At 31.4% G+C, this 12,183-nt stretch overlaps 3 protein-coding genes across 5 annotated transcripts in view; 1 reads left to right on the top strand and 2 right to left on the bottom strand.

Moving 5' to 3' along the window:
• The window catches only part of Cbp80 (Nuclear cap-binding protein subunit 1), a 31,431-nt gene extending 24,844 nt beyond the window's left edge, over window positions 1-6,587 (bottom strand). Inside the window, exons 1-12 of one of the 2 annotated variants that reach the window (XM_074121672.1) lie at window positions 6,569-6,587; window positions 6,368-6,493; window positions 6,009-6,100; window positions 5,750-5,935; window positions 4,735-4,914; window positions 3,779-3,970; window positions 3,469-3,684; window positions 2,496-2,596; window positions 2,235-2,406; window positions 1,309-1,376; window positions 1,045-1,182; window positions 454-557 (exon numbers count right to left, since the gene is read on the bottom strand). In XM_074121672.1, coding sequence (XP_073977773.1) covers window positions 454-557; window positions 1,045-1,182; window positions 1,309-1,376; window positions 2,235-2,406; window positions 2,496-2,596; window positions 3,469-3,684; window positions 3,779-3,970; window positions 4,735-4,914; window positions 5,750-5,935; window positions 6,009-6,100; window positions 6,368-6,413 — 1,495 coding nt within the window. In that variant the 5' untranslated portion in view covers window positions 6,414-6,493; window positions 6,569-6,587. The other variant, XM_074121671.1, reaches the window with a different exon arrangement.
• Window positions 6,588-6,738: 151 nt separating this feature from the next.
• Window positions 6,739-8,734, top strand: epsilonCOP (coatomer subunit epsilon). Its single transcript, XM_074121679.1, has 6 exons — window positions 6,739-6,951; window positions 7,058-7,221; window positions 7,337-7,489; window positions 7,791-7,926; window positions 7,997-8,221; window positions 8,296-8,734. Exons 1-6 carry the CDS (start codon window positions 6,850-6,852, stop codon window positions 8,413-8,415), a joined length of 900 nt encoding a protein of 299 aa, XP_073977780.1. The 5' UTR covers window positions 6,739-6,849; the 3' UTR covers window positions 8,416-8,734.
• A 1,470-nt stretch (window positions 8,735-10,204) lies between these two features.
• The window catches only part of ATP8B (ATPase phospholipid transporting 8B), a 70,535-nt gene continuing 68,556 nt past the window's right edge, over window positions 10,205-12,183 (bottom strand). For both annotated transcript variants that reach the window (XM_074121669.1, XM_074121670.1), the window contains one exon: window positions 10,205-11,339. The gene's annotated coding sequence lies outside the window, so the exon portion shown is untranslated. The remainder of the gene's footprint in view (window positions 11,340-12,183) is intronic.

The following is a 12,183-nucleotide window of genomic DNA, read 5'->3' as shown; positions in this document are numbered from 1 at the left end:
CTTACAAGTGTGTGTTCAATACTTTGAATTGAACTTAAACTTGAAGGGAAAATGCTTAGTTTCAATTTTGTATCCAGCAAGATACACTTGGCAGTTTTCTCACATTAAAAAAGAAATTGTGAAAAAAATATTCTGTATTACACTTCCATTCTTCTTAAAAAACAACAATTGTCAATAACAAAAAAACAGTGGAAGTTATAATCTCTTGTGCATTGGGAGAGGATGTTTCAATCCATTAGCATTATAACTTACTCATTAACCAGACAATAATTCTTTTATAAAATTAATTGCAAAAAACAAGGTAGACTGTAAAGGCACCTACATCTAAACAGATATTTCCTTATTTTAATTAGCTAGTTCTTTTATAAATTCCAACATTTTTTAAATATTTGTGGGTACAAACAAAATTTACTGAATTCAATAATTTCTTTACTATAAAAAACATGTACTTACTGCTGCCTTCAGCTGTATACTTGTAAAAAGGATCTGGTCTTGGAGGCAGTACACATTCATAACTACGAGGCACTATGTCTCTAATTCTTTGGTGATAGGACAATCTGAAAATAAAAGAAGTGAATGTTAATTATTAAAATAAAAAAACAAAACAAAATGACTCTTTTTCTTTCTTTTTAGTTGAATAGTCGGATTATTCATATCAGATGGATGATTGAAGGCGAAAACGCGATCATGAATAAGGTGCGGATCTTTATTAATTAGCATTTTTCGGATTTAAATCTTGGTGCTTCACTTTGGCTTTTATTTCACCGAAGTTATAACGAATGATTTCTAGCACCAGTTGGCGTTTATAAAATTTCAATTAGAAAAAGCCTGTTATCAAAAAACCAATGACTAATCTACGTTTTATCGTTTTGGTTTAAACAAATAAAATTTGACACAATTACATTACTTTAGGGATGAAAAAGTTAAGAGAAATTAAAAGAGTAAAGCAAAAAATAAGTACACAACAAGGCAACCTCGCTTTAAGTAAAATGGAAAAAATTAAGTAAACATCTTGCAATCTTAACTCAATAACCACAAACATACCTCATTGTTTTTAGTAAAACTTCTTTAATAAATTTAGGCCTAGGATGTTCATGATCTAATTTTAAGCATTCTTCCCAATCTTCCCAACTCCAACGATATTGAAAATTGCTGAGATGGTAGCCAAACCAAGTTACGAATCTTTTGGGAGAAAAAAAAAAAAAAAAGAAAAGTTTATTCTTAATATGAAAAATACCACAAATACAATATGAAGAAGATTAATCAATTCCAATTTAATTAAATAGGTAATATGAAAAATCAATTTACCTATCAAAGCAGGCAGTGTTCATAGTTTCTATTCTTAAAAACAATATTTCTGTTGCCTGCGCGAGTACCTAAACAAAAGAAGCTACATTAATCAAAGTACAATCATTAAGCTAATTTACAAAAAATGGTTTTGTAGCTCTCGAACTTCTTAGTTTATTGCAAAGTTTACTTTGTTTCACCTAGTAAGAAAATAGTGACCACACTTAATTTCATTTTTCATTTAATCAGTTGATGAAAATATGAATGTGATTAAAACATTAAGTAACAATAAGCAATTAAGAAAAAAAGCTTTAACGCCACAAAAACGCCTCAACTGATTATTTTCGATTTCATTTTTCCCTAACTAATAAAATTTGTCTTGAGAAGTCCCTGAAAGTATTGGAGTTTATTCTAATAACACCCAATTTTGACAAGAAATTTGCTGGCTGTGGTGCCGTGGGGCATAGGTCCCGTTCCATCTAATAATCTAATCTAATCTAGACTTTTAAACTTGATCCACCAACCCGGGAGTCATCATAAAGGAAAAGAAGAAAGTAAAGCACAAAAATTGAAAACAGGATGGTCTTAGAATACAGTTTTGCCTAACACTACTCTTGACTTGAAAAACTCCGAAAAGACATCCACACACATTGCGGAAATGCATCTGAAGTGATGTCAAAGTATAAGTCAGCATTACACTAACAATCACGGAGGATACACCCAGGTTACCAAAATTAATGGTCTAGGTTATCGGCATTAAATGCAGCTTTTAGATCGACAAAATGCTCGTAAACCTTTTGCCCTCTCCAGCATTGCACTACCTTTATAGTATTAATTACAATAGAGAGTTCAATAATTACGTTCACACACTTGAGCGTATAATGTTCGAGATACACTGAATTGGAAAATAATATAAGTTAAAAGTGATATTAATTAAAATAAGTTACCTGTGGCATTTTACTAGTTTGTAGTTTACTTAGTTCAATAAAAAGAGATCCATAAAAAAGTTCCAGATATCTCGGCTGGGGCAAATTAAACAACTCGGCGAATATTACTTCTACTATACAGTATTCCAAAGGTATGTTTGACTTGTAAGGAAATTCAATTAAATGGGTAGCACTGAAAACAAAAATAAATTAAGTAGCTACTACAAATCTTATTAATCTTAAGCGCAAAAGCCGACTTATGAAAAAAAAGACATAATTTACCATTCTTTCCTTTCCGCGTGATAATTTTCAATAATTTGATGTAAATGTTCTTCGATCAGAAATCTTTCAATAGAATGCGCCCCAGGCAAAACTGGGCCTCTCTGAAAGTATAGTTTTTCAGTAAAATTAGTAATTCAAAGAAACTGAAATTGTAATAGCACTGGTTGCAATATATGAATGCCTCTTTGTCAAGAGGTTGCGTTCTGCTCTCATTACATTTTTGTTTCATTAATCTTAGAGAAGCCAAAATATCCAACCGGTCAAAGGCAAGGCCCGCAGAGTTAAGTTGTATTGTGGTACTGAGTTCGTACTTAGATTTTATTTAATGGTTAAAATAATAAATAAATAATCATTAGACTAGATGCGCCAATGCACGACCTAATTTGGTGGTTAGACCAAAAGCTCACCTGATAAAATATTAATCTTTGCCGACAAATTAGATGCCCATAAATTTAATATACAATTTTGGATTTTTTTTTTTTATCTGAACCTTCTTTCACCTAAAATTTCGTTTACTTCTCTAGCAAAAATGAATAGCACTAATTTTTTTCAAATAAATGATCGTGTAACAGTTAACGCATAGTACTTTTGAAAACTTTGTAAAAGAGAAGAAATCTTGAGGCCTAATGGGTACATTGATTTCATATATTAATGTACACATTGTAATTTGTTTCTTTCTGAAAACCTATGATCCATAGCCCTGAAGATGACCTAGTTCCTTGGCAAAAAAATTATTAAAAATTTGACTACAATTGGCAAGAATCTTTCTTCCTTTTAGATCAAAGAATCAGTCATCAAAAGAGATTAACAATACTCTATGAAGTATACACGTCTGCTTTAATAAAGTCACATTAATAATTCTTTTTGTAACTGTTCTGTCTAGACATTTGTTAAAAATCGATTATCGTCGTTAGTAATAAAAATATTTCTATTTCTATTTCATGCATTATTTGAACAATAAAAATAAACTAACCTCTGGACAATCCGTGTAATCAAACATTCTAAAAATTACAGTAGGTTTTGGATAGACATAGCTATCATCGTGTGGTGGAATTAACAATGTTGGCAAGCTATGCTGTAAAGCTTCACAAAGAACGCTGTCAAATGCAAGATATGGCCTTGGTATATGCTTCTCCTGCCAATTATCTTGCCTTAATTTTCTAATCTGTTCCCATAGGCAATCTAAATACTAAAAAAAAAAAGTGGGAATAAAATTAATCATACAAAATGACACGAAAATTTGACTAAAACAATAAATACAAATAAAAAAAGTAAAAACGTACTTCTTCCTGAGTGTGAGGCACATCAATAGTCCAGACTCTTAAGGCTGGTACATGTTTTTTACTCCTTTTATTAAGAAGTACACCAATGGTTGTTAGCAACATATCTAACTGAGATTCCCTTTTCTCATACAATTCTCGGCCGACCCATGGAAGACAATATAGTACAGCGTAAATAAACCAGGATCTTCTTACCTGCAAATGCATTATATAGTTAGTATATTTATTTTTACATATTTATATTTTTGATGAAAAATCATATGCACTCATATTCAATTCAGCATGAAATCTCACAAATAATAGATCCCTTGGAAATTGGACAATAGGTCAGTAGTGTTATTGGTCAATAGCTATTGGACACCTAATCCAGTTCAGCCTGATTTAAAAGATTTAAGACACTTAAAGAGTAAAGCCTCTCGGAAGCTTGAAAGCTATGTTCTTTTTCTACTAAGAACCAAAAACTAAGCGAAAATGTTTCAGTAATACATTAACTTATTGGTAATTAAAAAAAAAGAAAAATATTTATAATTTTATAACAAAATGGTTATGCAAACAATACGATAAGTTTGGAAAGATAAACCATGTTAGACAAGAATGCTTTACAAAATGTAATTACATAAATAATAATTGCAATAAAAATGATTATTTAATTAATGACTATTTATTATTCCTTAATTTGTAATTTCATCCAACACTACAGAGTTTTAAAATAATAAAAAAGATTTCAATACACAAGATAGAATGCTCATTTAGATGATCTGCTTCAAGTTAAAAGATTTGTTTGATAATGAACCAAATCAGATAAGTTTATATTAGCTATTACCAATACTTCGTTGGATAAATGTATTGGGAACTTCACATTAAAAAAAGTTAATAGCAATAAATGGGTTACACAATATAAGTATCACGAATAATTGAGACATGGTCATCTTAAAAATTATCAAGATACAATAACTTACATCAGGAACTCCATCTTCTTTAGCAACGTCTAACATGCTCTCCAAGAGTTTCAGAAGAGAGTTTGCATCGACGACGTGGCAGTTTACTAAGTCAGCTAGGAATCGCAAAGTATATCTGGCTGTGTCCCAATTACAACTTTTCAGAGCTTCTTTGAAAATTCTTACCATCTGTTCTACAAACTAATTGATACTGAATTTAGTTAATGTCAGTTCGTATTATTCTAAAAATCTACTTTTTTTTAGTAAAATAGAGTAAGTGGACTACGACTCTCATTTTCTCACAGGACAATCAGGACTCCCTGAAGTGTAAAGTGCACCACTGCATTTTAATTATTGTATTTGAAGAATGCAGCACGGAAATCGAGGCCTGGAAAACCATAAAAGCATAAAGCTAAGCTGCACTAAAATGAGGATGCAATCACAAGACACTGCGCTTGGGGAAGCATCTAAGTATAGGATGGGACTAGTTGCGAAACAACTATGCAAACAATGTAGCTAGGGGGACGAAACTAAGTCCAATCTCCTTGAAAAATGCTAGCATTGTGTTCGAAAAACGATTTTTGTGTTCAAAAGGGGCTGACTGGGGGAACGCTCGCCTATGCCCTGGCGTATTTGAATGACGTAGGACTGTTATGAACTGTTTTCTAATGAAGAGACACAATGGAGGCTCTTTTTGCGGCACCAACGTTTGGCTTCTTTCCTAAGGACGAGCACCTTTTACCGTGCTAATACACAATGTGCGACATCCTACTATTTATTAAGGAAAGCTAAAGCAGGACGAATACTCAAAACAATTGGTGATCAAAAAATGAAAGCAAGATCTAACGATAAATATCGCTCTCATATCATCATATCTCATAACAAATTCATGAATTAACTATGAAGCCATGTATAAAAACTCACTTTTGCTATAAAGCAACTCTTTTGACAACACAGTCAATTTGTGAAATCACAGTTTTGGGGACACAAATAGAAACATTTATCGCAAATTTTTCAGAGAAATTACCATTCATACCTCGCCACCAAAATTATAATTTTTGGCATTCATTAATCCAGCAATAGTAGTGTAAGTTGTGCATTTTTCAGGAAGTTTTACGGCACAATCAGTGAGTAGTCTAAGGACTTTGTTTCGGTACTTGGACAAATATGCTTCCAAGACGCTAGCCAAACCTTCTAAATTGCTTTCCAAAGAGGCTTTACTCTGAAAAAAATAACATATTTTTTAATCATTTTTATAAATATAAGCATAAATATAAGGTATGAAAGCATTTTACTTTTTCTCCTATTGTATAAATAAGCGTCTCTAAATGCTCTTCCATTTCTTGATCTTCAGAAACTCTGCGCCTCTTCGAGCGACAAAAACGATCTGAAATAACCGATTGCAATGCATAAGCAACTTAAAATATCTTTTTTTAACTAGGGCACACAACACTTATTACAGGGTCGGAGCTGAATTCCAGTCTTCATTAACAGAAAATGTTGAATTCAATGATTTAGAATACAAAATGATTCAGAGAATGTACATAAAAAAATTTAAGACAATTTACTCATGAATTTCAATTAAGAAACTTCAATTAGAATCTATTTTTTGGTTATATTCTGTAAAATTACTATTAAAATATATTCATATTACCATATCCATCGTCATCGTCATTTGGATAAGGCCTTCGCCGACTCATGATTATCAAAAACTAAATTTATTTTCACTTCGCTAAACTGAAGAATCTAACACTTCACCGCACTCTGGTCACAGGAGAACCTCCAAAAACAAACAGTATAGCACATTAAACATTACCCATAAGCCTTTACAGTTTATTTTCTACAACAGGGTTACCATTATCTTTGTAAATTTAAACAGATGACTCAAAAATTCCTTATAATATTAAAGAATAAATTTGAAATAACAGAGATATGTAACTGACTTATTTTTGGACTGTCTAGTTTAAATTTATCAGGCAGATCGCTGTAACTAAGTATGAGGAGGACGTGGAAGATGTTGCATAAAACATTTTACCTTCCTAATCTAAGTAACCTTCTATAACTGTTTAGTAACTTTCTTTTAAGGTGATTAATACTGTTAAAGGGAATATTTTATTATTCATATTTAAACTAAATATGACCCGGCCGACAGGGGAAATTGATATTCTTTTCGACATTAAAAATTCTTTCTACATTGGTAATTATCAGCAAGCAATAAATGAAGCCCAAAGGATAAAAGTATGTGTGTTTAACTTGCGTAGTTTTTTTTTCTGCTTACTGAAAATATAAATGTATACGATTTTCCACCAAATTAGTCACAATTCCATTTCAATTTAAATTCTAGCCTCCTTCGCCTGAACTCCAGCTTGAAAGAGATTGTTTTTTATATAGATCTTATATAGCACAAAGGAAGTACAGAGTTGTATTAGATGAAATCTCTGGTTCATCATCGTCAGACTTAAAACAGTTAAAAGTTCTAGCAGATTATTTTAATACTAAAAATAAAAGGTATTTTATTGTTTATGCCGTTAAGGAAAGAAACATTTGTATACTCTTGAGTAATTACATATCTGATTGTGAGACTCAAAAATGTAATTTAGTATATATTCACTCAATTTTACAGAGATGCTATCATCAATTCACTTGATGAACAGCTTAATTCAGGCAATTTTGACAATAACCATATAGGAGCAATTGTAGCAGCGACTATTTACTGTCATGAACGCAATTATGAATCTGCTCTCAAAGCGCTACATAATGATGATCATATAGAAAGGTAAGTGAACGCACCTCTAAGTTCTGAATTGAAGCTAAAATATAATTTTATTTTCGCTTAGCAAGCATTCCTAACATTTTATTTGATATCGTTGCTTGTCTCCAAAAGTTGAGGTAACTATGTCGTTTTTTGATTAATTTCTTCTGGAAATTCTTTGGGGGGATTGCAGTGGAATGTTGAAATTTCCACCTCAACTTCTATGAATGCTTAGTCAAGTTTAAGGAAATTCATAAATTAGAATTGTATTTATTCTCATTGCAGCAAGAAAATGTTTACATTTTTCTTCTTCTTTTTTTTTTAGCATGGCAGTAAATCTGCAAGTATATCTCCGAATGGATCGTGTTGATTTAGCTAAAAAAGAATTGAAAAATATGCAAGACAAAGATGAAGACAATACATTAACTCAATTAGCGCAAGCTTGGCTAAATATTGCGATGGTAAATAATAACATTTCCTCCAACAGAGTTTTAAAAATTATTACATATCGTACAGTTTCTTTGTGTATAGGGTGGTGATAAATTACAAGACGCATACTATATATTTCAAGAATTAATAGATAAATATGGAAGCAGTGCAGTCCTGCTTAATGGACAAGCAGTAACTTTTATTGGACAGAGTAAATACGAAGAAGCGGAATCCGCCTTACAGGAAGCGATGGATAAAGATAGCAACAATACAGATACGTTACTAAATATGATGGTTCTGTCACAACATCTTTCTAAACCAGTTGAAGTAGGTCTCGTTTTTATACTTGTAATTATCCTTGTATCATTGTATAATTATTTCATAATTTATTTGTTTTTTAGGTTGCCAACAGATATCGTAGCCAGCTAATTGATTCACCTGCAGAACATCCTTTTGTAAATGATTACAATAATAAGCAAGCTGAATTTGATAGGCTAGCACGACAGTATTCCATAGCGTAATGTATAACTAAAGTATTTTATTTTTTTATTATGAATTAAGTGTAAATTATCCATGATTTCCATTTGCCACAAACCTGATATTGTCTTTGAAATGTACGTTAATCCGAAACCAATCACAATGAAAGGTAAAAAGCGCATTGTAATGATAAAATCAGGATTTCTTATTTCAGTATAGAAATATCTGTGTGCTGTAAATATTTAATTGTTTAGTTTAATACATAATTTGTAAAATTGACTCATAATCATTTAAGTAAAATTTCTATTACGATTCCTGTTACTGTTTATTGAATAATTTACAATAAAGATGAATAAAATAAAATTGTTGAACTTTTATTAAGTCCTGTGAGATCCTTTACAGTAAAAACTTGAGTATTTTGTTTCTTATTTATCCTTGATCAAAGGAATAAAAAATCTGTCTGAAATTACTATATTAATAAAAAGTCAGTAATTTCAATTCTATCCAGTTCGTGGATTTAGTTTTAGAGATAGTATTAATCCTTTTGTGGTGTTTTTTTATTTTTTTTATTTAAGGCGCGTCAACATCTAAGGTTATTGGCGCCCGGAGCTTTTTCCAGTGCACTGCCGGCCTCCGGACAGTGTTCTCTCGTTACAGACAACACTGTCCATCACCGGACAGTGAGCTGTAAGAAGCTCCTAGGAAGAGAAAATCTAAGGGTCAGCAGCTGGATTCGAACCCGGGACCTCCGCGTGGGAGTCCAGTATGCTAACCTCATAGCTAATCCCTTCCCTATATTATTACTATTTTTTTTTTTTTTTTGGCGCATCAACAGCTGAGGTCATTAGCGCCCGGAGCTTTTTCCAGTGCACTGCCGGCCTCCGGACAGTGATCTCTCGTTACAGACAACACTGTCCATCACCGGACAGTGAGCTGTAAGAAGCTCCTAGGAAGAGAAAATCTAAGGGTCAGCTGCTGGATTCGAACCCTATTACTATTACTATTATTATTATTACTATTACGGTTCCGTGGAAGGTTTAGCTAGGAGACGGGGAGGTTTTTAGTGGGTGTGAGTCCCACATCACCAGGACTGGCCTACCTAGTATCCATTAGATTTTACTCCCCGGAAAAAAAAAAAAAAATTATTACTATTATGTTCTTTCATAGCCGAGCTACTTTATATTAATCATGTCCTCACCAACCAACCAATCCTATGTTCTTCAATGATTCTTTAGTCTTCTCCTTTTTCCTCTGTAATTTGTAGTGTTCTTCTGAAGTTAAACTATTATTTCCTTCCCTACTGCTAGGTTGTAGACCACTAAAAAGATTTATATATAAAAGCGATTGATTTCCAATTTTCTAATCATTCCGGGTACATTATTGCAAGAGAATGAATTGATAATCGGCAGAAACGTGCTTGGATCTACTAATTATAAAGTGTAGTAAACGTACTTGACGGCTTTGGAAGTGGTATACTATGTGGATGATGGATTCATATCTGAGACGACTATGGGAGTGAAGCAATGTGTGGCACTACAGAGCTTGACTGCAATTCCAATTTTTATTTTATTTTTTACCTAGTTAATGTTTTTTTTGGCAATGGCTTTCGCCATACAGCCAGCATCGTCTAGGTGCTTATCACTAGAATACCACTCATTCTCCATTCTTACTTATAAATACATTCGCTTTACACATTCATCCCTCTACTATATACAACTATTTACATACAAATTCACAACTAATGAATAGAACAGCCATCCTTATAGTTAATTATTACAGTCACTTTAAATGCATAAGGAATTTCCACACACGCATAAAAATCTGTTCAGAAAATAAATTTTATTATATCTATTTAATTTTTTCTTTGGACAAAGAAAGTAAAATCCTAATCATGAAATTAGTGTATAATTGACATTTAAAATAGATAAAACTGTTAATTTTTTGTTTTCATAGAAAATATAATTCAATTTCTAAACAAATAAACTTTTTATTTTTCTATAGCAATATTTTAATTTTTTTTTTTTTTACTTTGACTAGTTAAAATACATTTAATTAAAACATAATTAATTACAGCCTGTTTAAAATTATTAATTACACGAATATTTATTCTTTTTTTTATAAAAATACATGTGACACGGATTTTTTACTTTTAAATTTAGGTAACTTATTTAAATTATCAATTTTTTCACATAATAAACCTATAAAAAGCTTTTTATAACAAATATAAAAATCTGTTAAAAACTAACATTGGCCATTAAAATGGTTTATTTTTTTGTATAAAAATTTGTTGGTATTTTATTCTTATTGCGCATTCATTTTACATAAAATTTTTGTACACTGCTGTAATATAAAAATGTTTTTTCCTAACTTACAGTTAAAACAAATATATATATATATATTTAAATTTATCTATATATATAATTTTTTGTTTATAAAAATATACAATTCACAGATGAAATTCTTACTAGAAATAAATATAAATTATTTACATTTATTCTGGTATTTATAAGCTAAAATTAATGGTGATTTGTCTTCAATAATTAGTAAAATTTACTTTTATTTGAAGTTTTCTAAAAATCCACTTTTTTTCAACTATTTACAAAGTTATGGTTGTTTTAATTTCTTTTTCCTAATATTATTTACATTTAACTAATTAAATTTCCTTTTCTAAATCTACAATCAACACTCTTGAGCTTAGGGGTATTGTAACCTAAGTAAACGTTTGCGTCAGATTAAGACCTACTAGCCTGACTTATATATTTTACATGTAACTCCAAAAGTTTTATTGTTTTGAGTAAAAGTAGTTTTTTTTTTTTAAAAAAAAAAAAAAAAACCATATAGTCACTAAGAATACAAATCTTTTTTCGAGAGTGGAAAAATCACCACAAAATACCTTAAGGAGACGATATCCTAGTCTAGGGTAGGTACATTGGTATAACTGGTGGTAAACTTCTTCCACTCTCCTCCCCTGGAAAATGAAACAGAAATTATTGGTTTAATCTTTGTTTATTAAAGCAAATTTTGGGAAAATATTGGATCTTTAAGCTCAAATGATCTTTATAACTAGACACACAATTAGTGCACCTTTATAGAGTGTTTGCCGGTTGGCATTAAAGCTTCAGATTTTAAGCAGAATCTGAGCTAAATAACAAAAAAAGTTCTCAAACTTTTGAGACAGCCAAACGAAAGTAGCATTGCTACCTTGCATTAAGACTTAATCTGATCTCATGCCTTACCTCGAAGTTTGATAAACTCAAAACTTCTCGACAGGGAACCAGCCCATTTGCAGTCTGTACCTGGAGGAAGGCTCTTATATTCATCTGCGTTTTACTCATCATTTTCGATACGAAAGATGAACATAGATGAGATAATTTGCATCAATGAAAGTTGGGAACCCCGTCTGGACTTTGTAAGGAAACATTCCTGCTACAAAAATGGTACAATTGCTGACCCACTTTTTACAGCCAAAACCTAGGAATCAAGACCCGATTCATGTTCTAATGTAACCTACGTACTATTTATTAGAAAGGAGCGAGTTTATATATTGAAGAGAATAGCGGTAAAATCGGTGAAAACGCACAGTGCCCACCTGAAAATGAAATAGTAGACCAGTCAGCTAAAGAGGTGGGATGCTCCTTAGTCTATTCAGTTTGAGATGGTCTGTTCTTTTAGAAGCGCTAAATTTGAAGTTGGGAAGTTTTATTTTTCCATGAAAGCTGATTATAAACTTGCTAAATATGGTTAAGTAACAAGATTGCAATATACTTTCCTCATTCCACGGGACTTTTGTGTCTAATTTTTAAACTCAGACA

Source organism: Rhodnius prolixus, unplaced genomic scaffold (genome assembly GCF_049639745.1).
Source record: "Rhodnius prolixus isolate KJV_2025 unplaced genomic scaffold, Rpr scaffold_8, whole genome shotgun sequence".
NCBI lineage: Eukaryota > Metazoa > Arthropoda > Insecta > Hemiptera > Reduviidae > Rhodnius > Rhodnius prolixus.
The sequence above is the reverse complement of the archived record's forward strand: the minus strand, read 5'-3'. Positions and strand labels throughout refer to the sequence as shown.